At 41.0% G+C, this 26323-nt stretch overlaps 1 protein-coding gene across 3 annotated transcripts in view; it reads left to right on the top strand.

Annotated features, from left to right (window-relative positions):
• ADARB2 (adenosine deaminase RNA specific B2 (inactive)) overlaps nucleotides 1-26323 on the top strand; it is a 302575-nt gene that overhangs the window by 182823 nt on the left and 93429 nt on the right. The window contains exons 1-4 of one of the 3 annotated variants that reach the window (XM_041408485.1): nucleotides 7609-7647; nucleotides 12270-12291; nucleotides 13492-13578; nucleotides 22278-23182. In XM_041408485.1, coding sequence (XP_041264419.1) covers nucleotides 7609-7647; nucleotides 12270-12291; nucleotides 13492-13578; nucleotides 22278-23182 — 1053 coding nt within the window. Of the gene's footprint in view, nucleotides 1-7608; nucleotides 7648-10233; nucleotides 10259-12269; nucleotides 12292-13491; nucleotides 13579-22277; nucleotides 23183-26323 lie in introns of those variants that run through there. The other 2 variants (XM_041408486.1, XM_041408483.1) reach the window with 2 other exon arrangements.

Here is a 26323-nt window from a genome sequence, read left to right on the forward strand (position 1 = left end):
GAAGGACATTTCATTTCAGATGTAAGTGTGAAAGAAGTGTGGGTGACCAGACATATGACGTTGGTTTTATCTGACCAAACGTTTACTTCTGTATCTGAGCCAGGCACACATCCCTTTGCAATCAATAGAGTTTAAGGCATGAGTCATTTTATCCTAAAATTCAACTGAAGATTATTAAAGTTTGCCACTAATGGCAAAACAAAAGGTATACAGCACCAAGAGAGTAAGGTTTTGCTGACAGTGAGTACACCCACACCAGCAGTACTTTCAGTCCTGCAAAGAGGTAGCTTTTATTTTCTGGTGGCTTAGGAGAGGACTGTGGTCATGTTGCCCTGTGAGCACACCCCTGGTTTGCCTGGAGTTCATTAGCTATGGCAGATACTGCAGTCTTTTGAATCAGTGAAGTTCAAATAACTCCTGCTTTACCAGAAAAGGGGATTTTCTTTGTTGTTGTGGAAGGAGGAAAGATGGTTCATAGGAGGGAACAAAAGAGACTGAATTCACATGACTAATGGAGTTAGATACATTTGAAAAGTGTGAGCTATACATTTTCTAGTAAAGGGCCCTTCTCCTCACCAGGATTTCCTGTGCCAGAGGGAAGAAAGTTACAGATTGCTTTGCATTTTAAAATGAAAGAACAGAATATGGGAGCTGCTTTATAATCTCTTGCTGAGATCAAAGGAGAAGGGAGGTAAATGCATATGCACTCCTTTCTCTGCTGCTGCACCAGCTATTTAGTAGAACTAAATAATGGAGCCTCCAGTGTAGAAGAGACACAGATTAGCTTCTTCATCTCTACTAACTGTAAAGAGACCAAAAGGATTAATATTATTGAGTGAATTTTAGCTAGAAAGTAAGAAGCAGATTCTCTCTCCCCTCTTCATCTTTTAATCTTTGTTTCCAGAAACAACTCTGAACCAGGTTTTCAGCCTCCCACCCTTTCCTTTTGGTTTTTTTTTTTCTTTATTATTTCTTAGTAGAAACAGACTTGGAAACATGTAACACCCCTAAGAAGATTAGGCATGGTTGAATTTTTGACAAGTTTGAGAGAGAACTGAAAAGGACTAATGAGACTGAGCAGTCATGACAAGTTTATGGGATCAGAACCTTCACTGGTTTGAAACAGTGTTATTCCACTGACCTCAGCTGGCATGACTGTGTATGTTCATGGAGTCCAAAAAAGAAACTCACTCCAGCTGAGGATCTGACCTCTGAAATGAAGGAGTCTTAGCCAAAGCAAACTGAACTTTTGTCAGGAATTGTTCTTCAAGGGAAAATAATTGCTAATTCAGTGACTCCCACTGTTTTATTGCAGCTGCTGGTCATTTTGCCACTGCAAAAAAAACTTTAGTTTTAACTGGTGAATCAAGAGCTTCCCCAGCAGCTTCAGTACATGGAAGATCAGAGGTGCAGAAATGTGTTCACAGTCCTTCAAAAGTTATATATTAGAAGGCAAGCCCTGCAGTCGGTTTATGAAGCAAAGTGAGATACTCAAGAGAAATCTTCCCAGCTAGATATTTTGCCTTGCTGTCCTATTTGCTTTACCAGTAAATGGGGACAAAACATCCAAAATCCTGGTTTAGATGGCACTTTTGGACACATGGGGGATTCTCCTAGTCAGGGTTAATTTTGTGTAGAAAGAGCCTGAAAGAGCTCAGTGGGACCTGTTTTCAGTACACCAAGCAGTAACCCTGGCATCTGTAGAGATGCTACAGCACTATCCAGGCAAATTAGCCCACAGAATTGCAGAATTTGGAGCTGAAGAAAGCAAGCAACCTGCTCACGAGGTTACAGCTCTTCTGTTCCTCTTGGCAGCTACTGAAGGGAGATGAGAAGGAAAGAAACACGATAAAAAGTAAATAGCACTTTCCTGCTAAGCTAATCAGTTCTGTTTGAGAACAGAGGGCCGTGCCAACTGCAAATCAATGCACTAAATCACTTTCATTCTTGTGCGAGTCCTGCTGCCATGGCAGCTGCTAACAAGGGAATAAAGAAAACTGTTATTGGATATTTAGTGGACTTTTTAAGTGCTTGTGTAAAATAACATATTTAATTTAATGCAAAGTATAAATGTAATTGGAGTTTATGGACATTATAGCAGGGAAGAGAAGAAAGAGATTCCTCTTCTTTCTGCACAAAGAGCTGGTTTATGTTCCCAGACTACCCTGAGCAACTCTGTCTGCAGTGTTAAAGAGCAGCCTTCCTGTTGGATTCTAACACTTCATCATTTTGTTAAGGGGTAAACACTGAGATAATAATATGTCTGATATTTTGTGTGTTGCTTAATATGTTCAAGCTACAGAGCATAACTAATACATACTTACCTTAGGAGAAAATCAATGCTCTATAATGCCACAAGCTATACTGACTATTCACTGACTATTAAAGAAAGCTTATAGTGGCTGCTCCAGATGTTGATATGCACAACAAAAGCATGTGTAGATTTAATCAGATAATCCCACTTAAGACAACAACACCTTCACCAGGGGATTTATTTAATGATATAGTATTATATTTTCTTTTTCCTATTCTTTAGCAAATTATTCCCAAATAATGGTCTTATTTGTCCCTAGATGTGACTGGGACTATCTCTTCCTGCAGCGAGTTTCTGCAAATTTTCAGTGGTGTTATTCATATAATGGTTTGGGTTGGGAAGGGTCCTAAAAGGTCACCTTGTTCCAAACTCCCTGCCATGGGCAGGAACACCTTCCTTTGCTAAATGGCTCTTGAGGAGGTTGCAGTTTTCCTAGAAAGCTCTGTTTCTGCAGCACTCTCAGAATTCCGAGCATAAAAATAGAGGATGCACATCCCTGAATTCATGGTTTGAATCACTTCTGCCCATACAGAGCAGCCCAACCCTGTCATCATTTAAATCATCAATCGTAGTTGTGCTGTGAAATGCTTAATATAAAATACCCATGGGCAAGCAGTAGACTGCCTTCTCTTTAATTACATCAATCCTCAATCACCCCAAAGCAATGCCATCCTTGGAAGTACTAACTCTGACAGGTAGTACTTCTGGGAATGCCATAAAAATGCCAGCAAAGCAGCAATGGCAGGGAAAATAAGCTGCCTCATCTTTGGAGAGTTATTGAACTGTACTAACATTCAAGGGTACAATGTCAGCACAATGCAGAAAGAGTTAGATGCACAGCCCCCATTATTATTGTTGATGGGAGTCAGGTGTCAAGTTCCCTTTGCATCACTCTGAAAACTTATTCTTCTTTGTAAAGCTTTAGCAAACTTTTCCTTTGTCACCATTCTTAATTGAGAAAAAGATTTGAAGTCATTTGTCCTAGGATTGAGTAAAGACTGAGAAAGTAAGAAGAAAATACTAACGAAGTATCAGTGGTGAACCTGAGACGTTAAGACTCTCTACAAGCAGTGATGGAAAGTTTAATATATATTGAAGGGTCATGCCTTGACAGGTGAAACTGAAGGAGTTGCTTTTCAGTCAAAGGCGCTGTAATATCAGCAAGACCCAGGACAGACCCAGGACAGCCCCTGACTCCTCCTAGCTGTCTCAGCTCCCAAGGGGTCAAATGAGAATTTTAATGCCTAAATAATTAAATAACTGGCCCAATTAGCAGACCTGACTTCTCTCAGTAGCATCTTTCCTGAGAAAGCCCTGCAAGTCTCTTATATCACCCTGAACTGTAATGGCAATGCCATTAATTTTCTGCTCACAGAAAGATTAGTTAACACAAGACTGCCTCCTGTTACCAAGGATAAACCAGGGCAGGAATCAGGTTAAATATGCATTATTATTCTTATGGAAGTACAAAAGGGAGAGGTCATACTTGGCTGCTTACAGCAGATGAACAGAGAAGAGCTTTTAAAAAGCCTTTCACCACTAATTGCCAGCTGGAACTTTCTGATGCAGACCATTCGCTTCCCAATGTTTAAGCAGATATTCAGTTTGGGAGGGAGGGGGTTACAGCTCACAGAGGAGTGCTCACAGGCAGTGTCTGCACTCAGCTGATGTTCCACATCAGTCCCATAGCCAGTTTTGGAAAGGAGATGGGCATCTCTGCATCTGCATTTGTGGGCTTAACTGCAGATGAAACCTTAACTGCAAGTGAAACCTTAAAAGAACTAAAACAGCTGTTTGTGTTGAGGTGAAGCACATTGCTATGCCCATGTTGGGTGACTCACTTTACAGTGGAACTTTCATTTTACAGAGCATAAAGTATATACTTAGCTGTTCATCCACATTGCACCTACAGAAATATCTTTACCGTTTCTCCATGTAGTAACTCATGATGTTTGCAGTTCTTTGAGTGCCTTAAGTGGGATCTCTGTGAGCATAAAGGAGTTTTGATCCCCCTTTCAGTAACGTGCCATTCAGTTCATTACCCAAACCTATGCATAGATCAAGGACTGAAAATACCAAGAAAATATATCAATAGAAGAGCCTACTTGTAGGGGCTGCAATGCTCAGGGAAGCAGGACATCCCCTTCTGCACCTTGTAATCCAGACACAGGCAGTGGTAACACCCACCAGAACACAGGTCAGGATTTCCCAGGAAGGTAGTGTAGAAATTATGTCTCCTAACTTTGGACATCTACAAGTTAGTCTTTTAGCCTAAATCCAGGTCCCAGGTGAAATCAATAGGAGCCTGCTGAGAGGGCTTTATTGCATTTATCCCATGGTCATTTATTTGTATGAGTCCATGCCCTCCTTTATTTGTATGAGTCCATGCCAATGAGAGGGCTTTATTGCATTTATCCCATGGTCATTTATTTGTATGAGTCCATGCCCTCCTAGGGCTGTTCAGCCTTTCTTACAGCAGATAATGGCTGAACTTAGAGACAGAGTTTGGAAAACTGAGACTTGGTGTCAACAGCTCAACCTCATCCTAGAATTTGTCTACCTGAGTGGACTGCTCTTTTCATAAGGTGGCAAAACCCTTCAAAATCAGGTAGTGCAGCACAAAGCTTTGCATCCTCCTTGTCCTTCTGCATGGACAGTGCTGGGCCTTAGTCTGTACTCCTGCCTGCAAAGGCAGCTGCTTTGCTCCCCAGCTCCACTGGCTCCAGGCACCCTTTTAAATATCTTTACTAACGGGCACTTTGGGTTAGACTACTCATTTTTCACATAATCATAATTTAGTTGACAAGTTTAAATTAGTAATAGGAAAACCTCTCTTAACCCAAATCAAGAACTTTCAAACAGTTTTCTGTTCCAGCTTAGCAAAGTCTCCTTAAGTAGTTCAGATTTGTACAGAGACACAGGCTGATGAGAAACTAACCTGCTGACCTTAGAACTGGCCAAACTAGTTGCCCATATGACTGAAGATTTTCTCTTTGATAATACTGTTTGGCATACAATCAAGTAGTCATAGTTAATCATACTGATTTATTGTATGCTTAATAAATCCACTAGCCATTTTTGTGGTCTTCTTGCATTTTTATTCAGCACACATTGGGAACAGGTGAGTTTCGTGCTATTATTTTCTCTGTGCTTCTCTTGTTTTCTAAAGTGATGACATCCCAAAAAAATAGGGATAAAAAAAGAAGAAGAAATAAAAGCATATCATAGTTTATAGAAAGCAAAATAAAAATATTTCCAAAATGAATGTTCAAATAGCATAAGAAGCTTGCTAAGAAGTGGATTTTAAACTGCCATTTCCAAGCCACAGCCAGATCACTTAGAAATACATAATATAGTACACTCCACAGGCAGACAGATTCACATAAACTGATAATAACTCAAGAATTTTTATCTCTATGTATCCTCAAGCAAGGCATCAGGAGACAGAAACACTCTAGCAACAAAATTAAATAGCTTTAGATCTAATTTTACTAGTCTGAACTAGATTTCAAATTGATTTCCAAGGAATCTAACAGAGAACAAAACACAGACACATTGCCTTTCTTATTAAAAATCCATCAACCACCTTGTGTTTTTACTTACTTTGCTCTTTACTGGAAGTAATAAGAAACCAATATTTCACGACACAACACTACTCTACATTCCGTAGAGTCTTCCACGATGAAGGAGCTTGGAGTGGGCTGGAACAGGGCACTGAAGTCAGCCCCTGAGATTTGTCTATGCATGTGCCTGTTTGAATTCATGATAGATCTGCAGCTAAATCCCACTGTCTCCATTCCAGAAATGCAGGAGAGCTGCAGGACATGCCACTGTAGAAAGAAATTATGTCTTAATGCATGATGTGATCAATTAAACATATCCCAGTGTACCTCAGACCATATTGAGTGAATCCATACAAATCACGTGCACGGGGCTTTTGCTGGTCCTTTCTGCTTCATAAGTGATAAGGCAGAAGTTACCTTGGCCTCAGAGTAAATGACTGCAGCCCTGTGTGGAGGCACTGGTGGGGTGCAGGGCTGCAGAGGGGCCAGAGCACAACACCTGGTGTTAGGTGTTGGACTGGCCCTGCTAAAACATTCCACACAGCTGGCCCAAAAGCTTTGCAAGGTAGCAGTTCTGGGTCAGCAGACAGCTGGGACGGGATGCACAGAGGATTAGTCCAGCTGCCAGGCCCCTCAGCTAACTGATGTTTCACATTCAGTGTCCTCTGCAGTATCATAACACCATAAACTGTTCTTGCTATTTAATATAATTGCATTTCAGAGCTCTTCTTTTGGACACAGATCCCATTTCACTAAGCACTGAACAAGAATAGAGCAAAAAGATATTCTCTGCTCCAAGAACTACATAAAAAAACTTATACAGGCAGCAAGTAGATCTATTTACAGAAGACCCCTGCACTTGGCAGGCCATGCTCAACTTCCAGGCAAGGCAGAGAAGCAGGTGCTTGGGCACTGCATCGTACTGAACAGCTTGTTGCCCTGTTTCAGAGGAAGATTTCGTGGCTCCAGGTTCACACCTCTGACTTCTAACTCAAGGCACAACCTGCTTCCAGCAGCTGAAAACCTTCTCCTAAAATGCTGACTACCAAAATGTTCCCTGGTTTTGTCTTCCTTTTAGTTATCTGTCTAAAAACAATATGCTCTGATATTTTACATTTTTGTTTCAGGTCCATGCTGAAGCAAAGAACAAATAAAGTAATGATGAATATATTCTTCTCCTAATATGCTGACTACCAAAATGTTCCCTGATTTTGTATTCCCTTTAGTTATCTGTCTAAAAACAATGTGCTCTGATATTTTACATCTTTGTTTCAGGTCCTTGCTGAAGCAAAGAACAAATAAAGTAATGATGAATATATTTTTTTCCTTTCAAAAACTAAACTCCTTAATCTGAATAGTCCCTTTTGTCCCTGTTTTTAAGAAAATTGTTTCAGTCAAAAATCACATTCAACCAGAAGGTTTTTCTCTCTGCATATTTCTCTGCTACCTCCAAGGAAAGCTTGCCTTAACAGTTCCCACGTGGGCCAGGGTGAGATATCACAGCAAATGCTCTGGATTAAAAACCAATTATAAAAAGCAGACCTTTAGTAACTGTCCACCTCAAAGGCCACGCTCTCAGGGGTGCCAAGCATCACAGCTACAGACAGGAACAGTCACACATATTTTAACCCTTTCATATTTTCCAGTTCAAAGACTCTTTTTTCCCCCTTGTACTGCTCAGCCAGGCTTGCTGTTCCAATTGCATTGACTGATGGCTCTCAAGGGTCCATGATGTCAGCAGAGCTCCAATTTAAGGCCACACAGGGTAGGGCTGAGAGAGAAAACACAAACCAAGCAGGAATGGGCATGTGCCAATAGTCCCTTGCAAATATTTGCAGGCTTGAAATTATCCCGTGCAAGGCACTGAACTGGAGCTCCTGCAGCAGCCAGAGCTGCTGCTCTGCCTATGGAAACACCAGCCCTCTGAAGGGGTTTAGGGCAGCCACACTTCCAACTTCCACACGGCTGGAGGGGATGGACAGAGACCCTCCCAGCCCCAGTGGAGCTGTGGTGGCAATTCATGGGGCCCCCAGCACAGCTTTGTCAGTGTGGATATAAAAGCATCACACAGAGCCTGCCTACTTGCCTGTGAAGCAAAAAGCACTTGGGCAATGCTGCTAAGCCCTGCACACCCAGAAACTTTTGCTTCAACAGCTGGTTCTCAAGCTCAGCTGTAAGGGCTGATTCTGACACCATGCAAGTAAATCCTTATCTAGAAACTGGCTGCTGAAATTAAATGATGCAGCATGGTGGCCATACAAGCCATCATTTAGAAGGCATTGAGCCTTCCCAATAAGTGCTGTGGTTTAAAGATATTGTCATTCTCTCCTCAAATCTGCCATATTTTTCTTTTGCATTAAGAATCTCTTCATCCTGTCAGTCAGTGTCAGCCCAAGCCTGAACTGACTAAAATATAGGGAGGAAGATAAAGAATCATCTCCTGATGTGCAGGCTCTGTTTTCCCTGTATCCCCCCTTCCCTTTCAAAATAAATCAAGGCTAAACACAACTGTAAAAATGTAACTATTCAAGTAGCTGCAAATACTGCTTTAGAGAAATATAAAATAAGGGTTTTTCCAAGAGAGTTTACACTATTACATCATATTTGTCCCTTCCTGAGTAATTTCATACTCTACACAAACCAAATTAATTACTTAGGACTGGTTTATAATGTCCACATTGTGTTTTTAAAAGAATACTATTGAAGGGACCTCTGACAAGTAAAGTAGTTTATGGTAATTAATTTCAATATGAGAATGAAGCTAATTCAGTAAAACATTGTTAACTCTGATCTGGCAAACCACTGGTATCCATCTGTCTAATCCTTCTTGTGTTTGAAAGTTGCATTTTTTAAAAACAATTATTAATAGTGCTCATTAGCTGCCAAGAAAAAGAGCATGCCACAAACTTCTGAAAACACCAGCAAATACTACTCGCTTTTCCAAGTTTGAGCTAGAACCTGCTGCAGGAGCTCATGGTCAGGGCAAGTTTTTCTACTGGAGTCTGCAGAGATGGGAGAGTATAAAGGATGGGCTCTTTCTCTAAAGGAAGTGCAACCCCCTGCAGATTCCCGCTGTCTCCCTACAGCCCTTCAGCACCTCCCCACCAGACAAGCTATTCCAGCACTGCACTATCCCTACTGTTAGGAAGGGTTTTTTAATGTCTAAAGTGAATTTTCCTTGGTGCAATTTAAGCCCATTACTCCTAGTTGTGTTAATGCTCATGGAACACAGTTTACTCTGCTCCTCCATGCAGCAGCTCTTTATGTGCTTGCAGGCTGCTGTTATGACCCCACTCAGTCTGCTCTTCTCAAAGCTAAACAATTTGTCCAACATGTATAAGGGCTGATTTTTAAAAGTGTTGAGCTCCTGCTGTTCCTGTTGCTTTTATTCTGGTGATTGAGAGTGAAAGAACTTCCCTAGAGTTGATGATCAAGCGGTATTGTCTGGTGCCCTTCAAATACTGATAGGTATGAAGGGCACAAAGGTGTTTATAGCTGTATATGTGCATTCTTGTCTTCACAATAAAAGTGTATTTACAGGACCTGTGACCAGCCTTCTGACTGCATCCCCAGGGCAAGAGCAACTTCACAAGAAAAGCAGGTTTTAGTGGAAACTTGCCTGCCTTATGTGCCGGGCTTTGCTGAATCATTTGTACTAAAGCATTTTCTGTATTTCATGCAACACATATCTTGCTCCATGGGTTTTTTTAAATTTAAATTATTTTTATGGCTACAGTAAAAACACTGTTCATGATTCTATGTTAACTATTTACAGTTGCTGGAAAATATATCCTTGGAAGAGTGAACTGAAATCCTTTTCCATCCCAAAACAGAAGAGTGAGGTTTCCTTCCTGTAATAGGCTTCTCTTCAGAAGAAATGATGATTTTTGTGCTTATAGTACTGGAGCAGATTTCCACTTGGAAGACTGTTTTTATAGTGAATGCACTACAAAATATGATGCTATCATCTTGCCATAGTGTTCCAGGGCATCTAAAGATAAATTCCACTACACCTGCTCTTTGTCTCTCAATTTCCATTGAAAAAAATGCTTTCTTTGTGTCCATGTAGGCCTTTATGAAACCTCTTCTTCACGGCATCAGAGACTTTGGGTGCAACTTTAATGCCAGCAATAATACCTCCATGTATTACTTCTCATAAACGTAGAGTTATATCGTCTGCAATTCTGTAGAAAAGAGTTTTTGTAATGTCTTTTTTTTTTCTGTTTAAACTGTCTTTCCTAACTTTAAAAAATAAATTCCACAGACAACTACAGAGAACATTTACAATTATAAAGTAAAAATAGCTGATCTAGTTTTGGGCTACCTGTCATTGCTTCTTTTTGGGGGAGAAAAAAAAAAAGAAGAAAAAGAAAAAAAAAGAGCAAAGTCATGGAAGGAAAAGAGAGTGAGAGAAGCTTTTGTGATATTTCTCTCTATGATTTTTTCAAATCCAACTTTGTCCTTTATTCTTATTTATAAGATTTCATCAAACTTCTGGAAACAAGGCTAATTATGATGGGCACTAACCTACACAGGGACCATAAAGTATGACTACACAAGTCTCCTAATCTTGACAATTAACACTGAATTTCACTATTGGTAATAAAGCTGAAGTGTCTCATGGTCTATACAGCAACAGGCAATAATGAGCAAAAAATGGAAATGCACAATAATACCAATAATTTTAAACCTAACCTGACTATTTCCTTGTAAACACCTTCAATAATTATTCTGTCATTTATCTTTTCCTCCTTTGCTGGGTCAATAATTCATCTGTACAGTGTGTATACTACAGCTTTTCTCTCTTTACAGAGCTCACTCAAAACCCTGCCCTCCTCCCAGACACACGCTAAATGTTCCCTTGCTTAGCCATTGGATTGACATATTGAATTATAATCTTTATCACTGGTATTGATAGAGTATATTCTGTTATTAGGACCTGCCTGTGTTTGGTTGACATAAACCCATCCATCGCTGCTCCAAGCAAGCAGCAAATTTTACATCCTGGTTTCTCTGCCACTCAAAGTGAAGTCACAGCAAGGGCTCTGGGAACAAGTGGAAAACAGTACCAACAAAAGCTTGAGATGGTTGAAGGGTCCCTTAAGACAAAATAAAAATGAAATTGATGAATTTTAAATCTACATTGCAAATTTCACCTATCAATTACACAAACTTAAATAATAAAATATCCCTTTACCTAGCAATAGTATAGTATAAAACTAAATGGATTTGCATTTTGATTAGTGGCAGGAGTAAGCATTAGTCACTGCAGCAAGAAAGCATTTCCATGTTGCTTGGTTAATGAATTAACTCTCTATGAGAAGTGAGAATATTTTCTCAGCAAACAAGATTTAGGTTTGTGTGTGACATCAGTGTCCTGAGGGTTAATCCTGAAGGTCTGACAGCTGTCAGCAGTCAGGCACAGGTGCAGTACACACACTTTAGGATCTCAGTACCCAGACACAACAGTCACTGCTGGTACTACAGCCAAGGGCTGCCCTGATCCTGAGTCTATCATCTGAAGCATTTCCCTTACCAAATGCAGCCTTTGGATTAGGTCCCAAAAGCCTACGCTCTTTTCACTTCAATCAAAGAAACCAGCTGAGGAAGTCAGGAGTGAATACCAGCCTTTATCAGGATCACAACCCCACAGTCTCACACACAGTGAGATGTCGTACAGAGACACCACATTTCTCAGTGAGCAATGCCTTAGCAAAAAAGCGTCAAAGAATTCACTTAGAAAGATCTTCTGGCTATAGCATTCATAAATAGCCTCATTCTTTTGGTTCCTGCCATCACTGCAATCCTGTAATGAAATTGCAATTGAAGGAGGCTAATTTGTGCTCTAATTATATATTAGTCTGGGCTGAAAGGTTTCTGGACGGAAAAAGGTTTTCTTCAGGCAATCTTTTATTCTGCTTATTGTATTTACTTAACAAAGAGCAGTCAGCTTTTACAGTGAATTCTTGTAATAGAGTTGAGCTGTAATGTTACCCAGCCAAGGGCAAATATATGCAGTCATTTTTGATGGGTTCTGATAATAGTCTTTAACAAAAACAAGGATTGTTTGCAAATGTAGGAAGAGCCAGGCCAAAAAGCTAACTGATGGGCTGCTGAAAAAGTTTAAAGAGCTCTTCAGCTGGAATACCTTCTAGACCAGTGAGACTTTAGCAGACAGTAGTTTGAGGAAATTCAGAGAAATATTTTGTCAATGATAAAGAAATTTCCCATGGAAACATATTTCTTGTATCACTTGAAAGAATACATTCTTCGTCTGATTTTCATGCTTCTGCCACAAGATGAGAGGCCAACATTGTTCACAATGTGCAGGATGCAGAGCGTTTTCACTGTGGAAATAGGTGAGTCTCAGCCGCCTATTTCCTCAGCCATAGTTGAGGCTTTCTAAGCAGAGAAGTACTTTAGGATAGCAACAAAGTTCTTCAAAGCTGTGGATCACCTTTGTTAGCTGTGTTTCTGTTTCTTCTGTCAAGTAGACTCTCTGCTATTGTTGGTCCTTAATAAAGTCTCCGTAGTGTGTCGGAAGGAATTCAGCCTAAACAAAAAAAAAGTTCAGCTAAACAAACTAGTTATCAAAGGAAATAAAACCCTTAAATATATATCTGTTTCTAGCTTTTGTGTTAACTTCAGCTTTTCCCTATAGATAAATCCTGAGCCAAATATTAACCTAGTATAAGTCAGTATGAGTTCTCATTTTGCTGAATCTGCCCTGGCCTCTAATTCAGTCTGATCATGGCATTGGAAGTAAATGTCTCTGCCATACACTGTCTGCAGGATAAACAGAAACTGCAGTTAAAAGCACTTAATATCAATCCACAAGAGGGATTTCAAATAGTGTTCTTGCTGAGTGAACAATAGCTTTCTGGGCACACCATAAGGGTTTACCAAAGATCATATCAAAAACTGGTAGAATTACAAGCCATGGAAGTCTTTTGTGCCATCCATCACTGAGTTTTCTCTTAAGAATTCTGGTTCAGCCTCCACTGGGGAGGGGAAACAAGTGAAGTAGATGATCCCATCCATTAGAGCAGAGCTCATGTCCCTTCTCCCAGGGCTGACTGCCTCCCCATTCCCAGCTGGACCAGTTCAAGCACCCCGTACTCTGCAGTCCTGGGGCACCACTGCTGGGAAGCACAGTCAAGAAACACTACATGGGGTCAGAAACCAGGAGGAATGTGTTTGCATGTGCCAGCTGTAATAAATGCATGGAGGTTCAGTAAACTGGTATGGTAGAGTCACAGAATGTGCTGAGCTGGAAGGGGTCCATAAGGATCGAGTCCAACCCCAGCCCTGCACAGCACCATCCCCAAGAGTCACATCAAGTGCTTGAGAGCATTGTCCAAACACTTCTGGCACTCTGTCAGGCTGGTGCTGTGACCACTGCCCTGGGTCAGTGCCCAGATACCTTCTGGGGGAAGAACCTTTTTCTAATATCCAACCTAAACCTGCCCTGACACAAGTTCAGGCCATTCCTTCAGGTCCTAAAACCAAACAGACTTACCAAGACGTTTTGACCTGAGAAAAAATATGAAGTAGATGTGAATGCATTGACTAAGTACTGATTTTATACGTATCTTTTCTTCTGTTTTCTTCTAGAAAAACTAAGCATACTGTCAACCTTCATAGCACCGTTCAAGTACCTGAGCCCTGGCCCGACCACCATGGAGGATGAAGACAATTTAAGTAAGCAGTCTCTTTTCTTTATAGACAAACAATAAAGTTCAAAAATAAAATCTCTGCAGTGAAGGAGCAATTGTGGAAAGGAGGTGGTTGTGCAACTATTGGCTAGTCCTCGTGTGAAATCACAGAAGGGAGCTGGCAGGGAGCCACAAGGATCATCAGGTCCAGTTCCTGGCCCTGCACAGAACCATCAAATTGAGAATTGATTAAACATGTTTTAAAAAAACAGTTATAACCTAAAAATTAACCACTCTTGGCTAATTAGTATTTTCTTGGGCCTTTACACCTCAACCAACTGTTTAAGCCCATGGCTGTACAGCTGGGGGAATTAACAACCCTCAGTAAGCCCTTCCATTTGTCACCTAGAAGCAATCGTTGTGTGTTGTCCTGCCTGCTTATTGTAACAAAACTTGAATGTTAAAAAAAAAAAAAAAAAAAAAAGGAATCTTTCTGAATAAAACTTGAATCTTAAAAAAAAAAAATAAATAAATAAATAAATAAATAAAAATAAAATTAGAAAAAAAAAAAGGAATCTTTCTGAACCAAATGAGCAATGTTTTAGTATCACCTCCCAGATTAGTTTTTTTTCCAGCCAGACACATGCTACCATGTTGTCCTATTAAAGCCACCTAGTGGGAGGAATTTGGTGTTTTCCCCTTGTTGCTGCTGATCTGCCTTGGTTTGGTCATGGTGCACACCACGGGGAGGAGCTGCTGGCGGAGAGAAGCACAGCCTGCTATTTTCTGCTGCTGAGCATCACATGGACATCACACTACAGCGAAAGCAGGCAATTACAGATCTTAGCAAAGGCAAAAAAAAATCCTGAAAATCCTTCAGAATTGCTCCCAGGAAGGCTGTATTTTCAGGAAGACGTGTGAGAAGTATACACACACACACACACACAGAGGAAACATATCCTGCACACCATGAGCTTGTGCAGGCGCCTCCTGCGTAATAGTTCCCAAATGTGCTACTTAGTTATTTTTAGGTAATGTAGGAAGTTTGTACAAGCCAAACACTGTAACACCATTTTCTTGTTGCTACTGTAACACCAAGACAGCTTCATGCCTGCGTGGGTTGTAAAACAGCTCACATGGACAGGGTAAGCTACGTTTTCTGAAAGAGAAACAGCAAATGTCACTGTTTTCAGGGTCATCCTACCCAGTTCTCCCTTTGGTCAAACATATGCTCCAGTGAAAAGGCAGCTATGTATTTCTTGGTACACAGACGGTGCTTTAGGTGTTACTATTCGAATCTTTAAATATTTTTTTTAAATATGAATTAATTTAAATTCATCCATATTTCTGTGTTCACTTGCAGTATAGTGGCCTAAATCCCACTAAAGCCTATAGCACACATGTACCTCTGGAGTAATTCCATATTTTAAAGAGCTTCAGAGATTTGCTCTGAACAAGTGGAAAAAAATCCTGAAAATCCTTCAGAATTGCTCCCAGGAAGGCTGTATTTTCAGGAAGACATGTGAGAAGTATACACACACACACACAGAGGAAACATATCCTGCACACCATGAGCTTGTGCAGGCGCCTCCTGCGTAATAGTTCCCAAATGTGCTACTTAGTTATTTTTAGGTAATGTAGGAAGTTTGTACAAGCCAAACACTGTAACACCATTTTCTTGTTGCTACTGTAACACCAAGACAGCTTCATGCCTGCGTGGGTTGTAAAACAGCTCACATGGACAGGGTAAGCTACGTTTTCTGAAAGAGAAACAGCAAATGTCACTGTTTTCAGGGTCATCCTACCCAGTTCTCCCTTTGGTCAAACATATGCTCCAGTGAAAAGGCAGCTATGTATTTCTTGGTACACAGACGGTGCTTTAGGTGTTACTATTCGAATCTTTAAATATTTTTTTTAAATATGAATTAATTTAAATTCATCCATATTTCTGTGTTCACTTGCAGTATAGTGGCCTAAATCCCACTAAAGCCTATAGCACACATGTACCTCTGGAGTAATTCCATATTTTAAAGAGCTTCAGAGATTTGCTCTGAACAAGTGGAGAAATCTTCTCCTGTGTTAACAATTTAACAAGGGCCCAGGAGAATGCTGGCAAGGTAGAGAAGCAGGTTGCTTATCCCTGTAGTTTTCTGCTCACTGAGCATCCTGTGGGAGCACTGCTTCCTGACTGTGCTGTATCAATGGGCAGAGTTCCACCAGCTGAAATGGATACAAATCCCGTTTCACATTCCCTTAGGCCTTCTTTACAAAGGGAGCCATGCAGTTTAACTACACCTGCATTCTCAACAGGTGATTATTAGCATACAGACATGATTTTTGTGGTCTATAATCAATGAACTAATACTAGAAAAACCTATCAAAGGCACGATGCACCTTTGGAATGGAATTGTGGGTAATCATCTGTCTCTGATGAAGGTTTAATCTTGAACATGGAAGGAAAGGAACACCCTATTCATCCCCAGAAGGCAGTTGTTCCTAAGAATGTAAGAAATATCACAGAGGATTAGAAGTAGGAAGCCTAGCTCTGTACATGGTCTTCAGCATTTGTTAATGATTCTTTGAGAAAAAGGACATTTAAATGGGGATCTTTCCCTTGGTATATCCTTCTAGCCCCTAGCAAAAATTTACTCTGCTAGAGCTTGCGCCTGAATCATCATATTTCTTAGGCATCAACAGAACTTTCTAGTCCTCTCCAGAGCCCACTGATAGTTCTGATCTCAACAACAGCCAGGAACAAGGAGTGATGTAGAATGCTGTCAAAAAGTGCACCCTTTTATTGCTTCAGACCTGCTGTCTCTAGTGCTGGGATTGCATGAAACAGCAAATAATCATTGCCTGTTCACTGCTTAAACCTGTCCTCCTTTCATGAGGTTACAAGCCTATGCCTGTCCCTGATCTTTAAATGTGCCATCCCCACTTTGCCACGGGATCAAGGCAGATTGTCACCAGCCACAGGTACTTTTGAATCCAGATTGTACCTCTAGCAGGAGCACATGATTCCTGGGAATCTCATTATGGAGTGCTGCCACGGGCACAGGCTCAGGGCAGCACACACCTCCCCAGTGTCTGCAGAGGGAGCTGATGGTCCCCAAGACGCTGATTTCAACCACTGCAGCAGTCTGGAAGGTCACATTCCAGACTCAGAGTCGATGTACTGAAGCATGTTGGTCAAATTCCTCACAAGACAGCAGGAGGCCCCAAGCTTTTGTTTCCACAGTGTGGGATACAGCCCCATACTGTGAGACAGATAACCCTGTCTCTAAGAAAATAGTGAATAACCTGTTTCAGGAGGCAGAGCTCCAAGCAATCCCTCACCAAAACTATTTCCTTATTTTTGTTTTTAAAACTGTGTCTATTGCTATCATTTGGATTTCTCCAGGCCCTAAAATATTCTGGTTCTGATTCGGGAAGGCATGTCCTTAAGTTTGTCCCTGCCATGGGCTGCCCATATTTTCTGTAACATGCCATTCTTTGCTAACTTGGGCAGACAGCACCAGAATTTGAGTATCAGTCTAAGTCAGGTCATTAGATTATTTGAATAATTCCCCTCATTGGTAAGATCTGTAGTGGACACGGATTTCACAGTTATTTCAGACAGTTAGGTGGGCAAAGCAGAGTATGTTCATTCTGGAACAGCTAAAGACAATGGCAGTCACCTTTCACAAACTGTTTATCTTCACTTTAAGCAAAGTCCTGTACTTTTTTCACTGGTAATGCTTCTCTCTGCAGTGTGGTGTTACACACCAACAAAATCTAATGACACTGGTTTTAACCACCTGAGCCCTGTGAGCCACCAGAGAGTGTTCAACAGCAACAGAGAAATCATGGCTTGCCTAGGCTTTTTACATGAAGATTTAAAAATACATAAGTGTGTTTTCATGTGAGAGAGAAAATAGTGATTTCCTTTGTTAGCTTCAAGTTTATCATTCCAAAGTCAAGAATATCAACCTAAAAATCCCGGCAGAAACGTTCCCAATTCTTGGCTGGGGAATCAATAAGTGTATGGAAACGCCAACTTGCTTGCAAGAGGAGACTGCCCTACACTGCATTTGATGTCAGAGCTGGCCTTGGACAGAGGTACCATGGCTCTGGCTCCTGGGTTCATACCTACTGCTTCTGATTCAAGATTTTTTGCTTTCAAGTATTCCAGGAATTATGGAAGTCAATCCTCCTAACATCTGTAGTCAATGTGATATAGATAAATAGCGAGCAAAAATAATCCATGCTTACTAAACATTTCTAAAGACAGTAACTACTTGTCTCAGAGCTATCAGTTGAATCAAGAGTTGGCTATAATGCAGATACTGAAAATTCTTTCTTTTAATATCACAACTTTTCAATAATGTAGTGTCTATTGTAATTCAATAGTAAAGATGCCAGTGAAAATTAAGATGCCACCTACCACCTCTCCTTTCCCATCCTCCCTAGAAGTTGGCTTGGCTGCAGAATAACCTTCAACAGGAACAATATTATCTCTTCAAATGTAGCGTGGAGTATTGGATGGTTAGTCCTGCAGAGCCCTTAAGACCTAGAGACATAGTCAGTGTCATTATTAGTGATGCATTATAGCTCTGAAATGCTCTTGATGATGCAAACTCTCTAGGTTAACTCTACTGTGCATAATGACCAAAAGGAGAAAAACATGAAAGAGCAGTCAGAATATTGAGGAACAGTGCATAAATAAATGTATTTCACTAACTGCTTTCCTTTCTCCCATTCAATTACTGAAGCAAATACAAGATCACAATGTCTCCTGTTGCCTGTGAAACGGTAAAAATCAATTAATCAAGTTACCTGGGGAGATATTACAGTGCAAAGCTGCAGGACTGTTTTAGAAATCTTACTAAATAAATTAGAAACTATTGCCAAAAAACTGTATTTTTCTTCCTCTTTTTTTTTTTTAACTCCATCCCCTTTCAATGTTATTATTCTCCAACCTTTCATCATGGAAGAGCCATAATTTATTATCTTTTTTTTTCCCCAAATGTAAAGAATATATTTGGGAAAGTCAAGAACAAAGACATTATGAGAAATAACAAGACTGAAAATGATCCACAGTTTTGCATTTTCCCTGTGTGTATCCTCTGACTTACCCCTTTCCTTTTAGCGCTCTTCATTTCTAAAATTGCTTGTGATTGTTCTATTACAGCTGCTTACAGTATTTATCTTGTGTAGTTTGGTGTCATTTGCCTGCTTTGTCTGATTTTCACAATAGAAGTACATGTGCCACCATTAGAGAGGTAATCTTATGTCTGCTACACAGAGGTCTCATAAAAGACACATTTCAAAGACTTCCTATTTCAAAGATACCAGAAAGTATAAAGTAATTTCACATTTCCTGGCAGCTGCCAGGGATCACACGAGTCCATCAGGCTCACAGACTTTCTGAGGCACTCACTGAGTTTAGGGTGCCTCTGCTTTACAGACAATGATGACTCTTGGCTGCTGCAGCTCCTACTGAGATCTGGCCAGAACTGAGCTGTTTCCTGGTGTTTCGGGACCAGGTGCTCTAAATCTGGTTGGCTGTAAGGGTACTTGCACAGATTTTCTTCCTTGTGACAAGGCTAAAGCACACCATAAATACAGGCATGGCATCTCTGTGCATGCCCAACTTTGTCCACACATCCTTCGTGCTTCATCTCTGGAAGTTTTACACTTGCATCTCTGCATTTTTTTCACTTCATCAAGGCAAACCATCTGTTGGCCAAAACATGGACTAGACAATTTTATAGACACAATGTAATAGAAATAAGTAATGTTTATTTTGTGGTTTTAGTTAACCATATTTGTATTGAGGGTGGTTAAGGTAAGATGTTAAGGTCACACATTCATGTTCACAAATCCGCAGTTCTTTGACCGTGAAAGAAAAACCACATGGAATAAGACAATATGAATGATAAACACAAATAGCCTCTTGAGTTTTCCTATTCAGTGGTGCATAATCAATACAAATTCTTTTCAAAGCTGAATATTGTGTGAAGCAGGAGCTATCTTTCTTTTCATGCTTCTTGACTACAGTATCATTATGTACCATAATTGGCTCTGTAAAAACCTATTAGGTTAAGATGAGAGAGGAGGTGTGAAATACAGAACCAAACCTGTTTCCTGCTAAAAAAAATATGTCTGTGTCAAAATATTTTTCCTTTACATTACAAAATACACATAACTAAAGAGATATCTTCTGAGTGGGATGAAAACATGAGAAAGGGTCATGACAGAAAATGGCCAGAGACACTGCCAAACTGGATAGAGGACGTTAAAGCTGATATTGCCTTTCCCTTCAGAACAGTCTCTATAAATAGAGTTGTGAACTCAATGAGAATACAGCACATTATCCTTGTGCCTTAGTTATCATGATCTTTTAAATGTCTTATTTCCAGAGAGGCTGGTTTAAAGATGTCATATTTTATACAGCTGAATACCATATGATGAAACTTTTTTTTTCTATTATGTAGGTCTTTTGCTTTTCTTTTCTTCCTCACCTGTCTTCATTCTGTCCCCTTAGCTTCAGAAAGTAAAAATTAACTAGTCACTAAAACCTTAATTTGTCATGTTCTGCCTCAGCAAAGCACTGCAGAAGAGAGCTCTTTGGTGATAACTCTGGTGAGACACAGACCCAGGCTGGAAGCTCAGTGTGTGCTGCAGGGTTTTCAGGTGAGGGAGCCTAAAGACAGTTCTGCAAATGGGCCCCCACACATGGCACTTGTGCCATTATTATTACTTCTGTCTAAGCAAAGGCCCTCTTTCTGTGGAACAGCTTGGATGAGTGCAGACTTAGTGCTCTGATGGGAAAAAGTCTTTTGATATTAAAAACAAGTGTAACATTTCAGGATACAAAGGAAGTTTTTAATCATGATGGCTGGTTGCACATGATCTCCACAGGCTCCTGTGCTTCTGTTGGCCCAGCCTAATACTGGGGTGCAGCACAGACATAGTGCTCCAACAGGAGTTTCTCAAAGCTTAGCCAGAAGCTCACCCCTTACATACTTACCAACTTACATTATCAGATTAGAGAGAAAACCTGGCCATGGGAAAGAAGAGAAATGGCCATGCCCCTACAGAAAGTGGGAGGAGCATTCTCTGTCCCCTAAAGACCACACGGACCTTCTCTGTGCATGGGACTGACACAGTCTGTGCAGGTGGCATGATAGTGTCTGACAATAACAAACCAAACCTGGGAAAGGCTCCATGCCCAGCAGTGCCTGGAGTACAGCAGGCAGCTGCACTGTACTCTGTGCAGGAAAGGGATCAGGTGCATCTCTCCTGGGATGGGTTGCCTTGTAAGTTGGTTACACCCATATTTACTTCCTCCCTTTGTCTCTGTCCCAGGGAATGCACATGAGGAGGATGTGTCAGAGATGCAAGACATTAAAACAACTCATCAGAAATTACAGAAATTTTATAGGATGGTTATTTAGCCAGCAGCACATCTTGTGTCTCATTCAGGACATCAGTGGGATGACTCTCCTTTCTCAGCCATGCCTCTGCTGTGGCACAGAGCACTCACCGCCTTGCAGCACATTGCACAGGAATGGTCCAGGGCAGGGGGGATTCATTGGTTCAACAACAGAGTGCTCCCCACTCCATAGCTCCCCACTGGCATTTCATTCCCTTCCTGAAACTCCTGGCAGTCACTCTCTCTCTCTCCTGTTGCTTTTCTTTGACACAGATCATCCTTTACATCAGTAATTGCTCCCATCATGATGTTCTGGCTTCTCCTGGTCTCATTGGGATTTATCTACAACTTTTGCAATACTAGTTGTTGCTGATGCAGAAACTAAGGGTATCTGCAATTGAGTTTGACAGAAAGGCACTCACTTCCTAAACTGAGATTTGAGTCCAGACCAAATTGTTTCAAATGCTATGAAGGTCTGTCAGATCATTTCCTGGTCTGGATTCATTAAGTTGACAATGCAAGAGGCTATGGTGTGAGCAGAGACAGTCAATGTATTCATTGCAAATAGATTATTCAATGAATTGGCCCATTTTTCTGTTTGTGAATCATTTCTGGTCTCTAATAATGTGTTCATAATCATTCACCCACATGGATTATGGAACAATTGTCATCCTAAGGAAATTTTTCAAACTATTTACTGTCGCTTTGATTTTGTAAGACTTTGTTAAACCTTCTGATGTTTACATTCTTTCAACAAACTTTCTCACACACAGTTCTGTAAATAACCTATGTTTTGCATTCTTTTATGGAGGTGGAGAGAATTAATGGACCCTTGGTCTGTCCAGTGGCATTGGAGAGGTGGCACTGTCACCCTCCAATCCACTGTCACCTTTGGAAAACTATAAATGTTGGAGTCAGAAAATAAAGGTGCTTCTTTTTTGTTCCCCTCGAGAGCAGCAGTGTCTGTGTCATCATTTCGTGCCTTATCACAACAATTTACATTTTACTAGCAATTATCAAGCAGTTCATTTAAGTCACATGGCATCCATTATGCTTCATCTTTGAATGATGTCATCTTTTCTTAAAACAGAAAGCTAATGACTAATAGAAGCAGACCTTTAAGGACAAGTAAACATTCAGAACATGCGAAAAAACTGTGCTAGAAATAATAAACCAACCATTACACAGATATTTAAGGAACACTCCTAAAAAGGGCTTAGCAACTATTTCTTTTTTTTTCTTTTTTGGCTATTCTGACAGCCCTAGGCGTAGTGTCAGCTACGATGATGACAATTGTAATGCAAGTTGTTTCCTTTCTTTACTGACAGGTACCAGCAGTGCAGAAGTAAAGGAAAATCGAAACATTGGCAACTTGGAGGATCATCCAATAGCATCTACTGATAGGGCAAGAGGGGGAACAACTAGCAGTAAGAGGAAAAGACCCTTAGAGGAAGGCAATAATGGCCATTTCTGCAAACTTCAGCTTATCTGGAAGAAAGTTTCATGGTCAGTGACGCCAAAGAACGCTCTGGTTCAGCTACACGAACTCAAACCAGGATTACAATATAAAATGGTGTCCCAGACAGGTCCAGTGCATGCTCCAGTCTTTGCTGTTGCTGTGGAAGTAAACGGACTTACGTTTGAAGGCACAGGCCCCACAAAAAAGAAAGCCAAAATGCGCGCTGCAGAGCTAGCTCTCAAGTCATTTGTTCAGTTCCCCAACGCTTGCCAAGCCCACTTCGCCATGGGAAACTGCATCAGCCCATCCACGGACTTCACTTCCGACCAGGCAGACTTCCCAGACACTCTGTTCAAGGAGTTCGAACCATCCACACACAGCGAGGACTTCTCAGTCTACAAGCCGGTCAATAACGAGCTGCTCTCCACCGCCTACCGGCACGGGCGCCTGCTGTGCCACACGCTGGACCTGATGGGCCACGCCAAGCCGGGCAAGCACAGGATGGCCAAGGCGGAGAGCGAGAAGAACCCGGTGGTGCTGCTCAATGAGCTGCGCTCCGGCCTGCGCTACGTCTGCCTCTCGGAGACGGTGGAGAAGCAGCACATCAAGAGCTTTGTGATGGCCGTGAGAGTGGACGGCAGAACGTTTGAAGGCTCAGGACGTAGCAAGAAGTTGGCCAAGGGGCAAGCGGCGCAGGCGGCCTTGCAGGCCCTCTTTAACATTCGTCTGCCCAGCCACATTCCCAGCAGGAGTAAATGTCACCACTTGCCACAGGTGAGAGCTCCTGGGTAGCTGCCACCACCTTGGAGGAACTCTTTTGATGAGTGGGATTGGTGTTGCTGTAGCTGATGTTGGTCTACCCAGTGTTTCCTCTCATGTTACAGCAGGTGTCGTGCCACAAAACAACCCTTTTCCCTTAGAAAAACCCACAGGCAAAAGCTTGGAAATAGTATCCTGAAATCATTTGGTACAATTTGAAGCTCATTCCATGGGAGGCATAGAGGAGGGGAATATAATATAAGGGGAAATATAATGTAAGAGGAAATATCAACATTTCACTTTGCTACAGACAACAATAATAATGACACAGGCAGAAAACTCAGGTAATTCTGTGGTACTGCATCTTTCTTAACAGAGAAGAGCCCATATATATAGGGATGCTCCATCTCCTCCTTTTAGAGTTAATTTTTGATAAGGACCATGTTACTCAGAGGAGACATCAGTGATAAGGAATGTGCCTGTGTCAGAGAAATTCTGCCACTGGAAAAGTTAAGAAATTTTGTTTCTTATAGTCTTACTATTGGGGTTTTTTTTTTGTTTTGTTGTTGTTTAGTTGGTTTGATTTCAGGGCTTGGTGGTTTTGTTTTGCTTTTTTGTTTTCACATGTGCTTCCAACAGCACAAGATATACTGAAAGTTTTGAAACTTTCCTGAAACAAATCTAGAGTTTACTGCCGTATTCATACAGAAAATAGAGATCTGAGGTGCATGCTTAGCACATGAAAATTTTGTAATTGGTCATACACCAAAGGCCATCTAAGCATTACTCAGACTTGTGTCAATTTTCTAAGTTCACAGGAAGTCAGGATTTGCAGACACAGGAAAACATTACATGGGTTCAAGTAATTTATGGATTTGTTTGCGCTACCAGAAAAGGTTTGATTCATCAGCACCAGGAGGTGATCTACAGCTACAAAGCTCCCTTTATGAAGGGAGCTGTTAATGGCCAGGATTTAATGCAAAGCACTAGGAGCACTAAGAGTCATTCTGCTGTTGGCTTGCTGTGAGACCCTAGGCAAGTCATTTAAATTCAATATGCCTGTAATAAAAATGAGCATATTATATAAAAGAACACTTCAAGATCCTTAACTAGTGTGTAAATGCAAATTACGAGTAGCAATTCTCATTAACATTAGTAAAGATGGTCATTATATGTTCAAGGAGTTTGATAGGGGATTAATCCTCTAGGTAACATGACTGCCTGCAGGACCCAGGAATTACAGCTGGTGACCCAGAAGTTTCTTTTCTATGTTTCCAAAAAGAAAATATGTTAAATGTGAGAAATTCTAAAATACACCGCAATCCTCCTTTTTCTTTTAATTCCAGCCTGCAAACTCCGTGAACCAGTGGGGCAATATCATAGTTCAATAATAACAGTGATCTTCTAACAGAGTGCTTTGCAGGCATTTTGGAAACTTTAGCCAACACGTCAGTTTCACCTTCCTAGTGCTCCTTCAAAGTACACACAGTTTTAAATGAGATACCTCTAGTGTTTCCTACCCAAATGAATTCTGGTTATAAGCAATCCTATTCTGGTGGTTGCTTTGCTGCACCCAGTGAACTTTGCTGGGTGTGTCAGCAGGTAAATACCATGTATTTATTGACCTCTCCTTTGTCATGTTCTGAAACTACACCACAAGAATCATTGCCTCAGTTCCTGAGCTCTCTGAAATATTCCCTAGTTTCTTAGCTTCACACTCACCTTCTGCCTGAATATCACATTTTACTTCAGTCTCCAACTGTTCATTAAGCAACATATTCTCCAGTGCATGTTCCCTTTTTTTATGGCCTTTTCTCCTTTCTGTAGACTGCTGCCCTCCTTATCTTCTTCTTCTCTTCACTATTCTGGAAGTATAAATGTCAGTGAAAAGGTGTCACTGAACTTTCTCCATCAGTATTTCTTGAGTGGTTATGTATTGTCCAACTAAAAGATTACTTTTAATGCCAGCATTCAGCGCATTAATTGAGAGATAAGCCTTAACACTGATTTCTGCTGACCTCCTTACAAGCTGCTCTCATCAACAGATATAGCAGCTATGACACAAAACCTGAGTTTGTGTTAGTCGCTAAATCATAATTCAAATTCCGCAGAAACCAACAGACTTATTTCCACTGACTTCAGCTTAAGCATTAAATCCAGCAGCATCTTTTCCTGTTCTCACTGTGTTATTATGCAGTACCTCATCAAGTGACTGACTTTGCTCACTGCCTCACAGAACAAGGAGCAACTACTGTCCTATGCAACCATTCATTCCTTTTATGTATTTAATTGTATTTGTTAGCATATCAAACAGCTAACTCATTGGTAATGAAAACAGGCAAATGATCAGCTGTATTTTGAGTATTTTGTAGAATCCAAGAGTGTGGTTTTTAATGTGTCCTTTCAGAGAGTATTCCCATTTTGCATGTCTCTTCTCCTGTTTGCCTTGCTGTTATCAGTGGTGTTAGGAGGCCACAATTTGGCTTTTTGTGATGGGAAACAGGAAATAGCCAAAAGTCATAAAATCTGTTGTCCAGTTGTCCTGAAATTTTGGATTTCACAGCATCCAAGAGAGTTTCAAAACAAATCAGATGTCTTTATGAGCTGGCATCCAAACCACTGACGTTTCTGCCTTGCTCATCAGGGCTCCCAGGGGACCTGGTGTCCCTCAGCCTGGGCCTCAGGTGGACAGACAGACACTTTCTCTTGCTGACTAGGGGAGATTCAATGTAAAATGTCAAAAGAGGCACAATAAGAGGAACTACCTAAAGGAGGGCAGAGCTGGGTGGGGGTTGGCCTTTTCTCCCAAGCAACCAGTGACAGGACAAGAGGACATGGTCTCAAGCAGTGCCAGGGTGGTCCCAGCTGGACATCAGGAAGAATTCCTTCCCTGACAGGGTGGTTAAGCACTGGAATAGACTGCTGAGGTAGGTGGTGGAGTCACCAACCCTGGAAGTGTTCAAGAAACAATTGGATGTGGCACTTAGTAATGTGGTTTAGTTGGCATGGTGATGGTCAGTCAAAGGTTGGACTTGATGATCTTGGAAATCTTTTCCAACCTTAATGATTCTGTGACTCTGTGATTCTGTATCGTCCAGTTTGTCCTGAGAGGTGCTGTCTACACAGGAGGCTTCCTGAACCACCAGGAAATGCACA

This window comes from Onychostruthus taczanowskii, unplaced genomic scaffold (genome assembly GCF_017590055.1).
Source record: "Onychostruthus taczanowskii isolate IOZ18803 unplaced genomic scaffold, ASM1759005v1 scaffold3, whole genome shotgun sequence".
NCBI classification, from domain to species: domain Eukaryota; kingdom Metazoa; phylum Chordata; class Aves; order Passeriformes; family Passeridae; genus Onychostruthus; species Onychostruthus taczanowskii.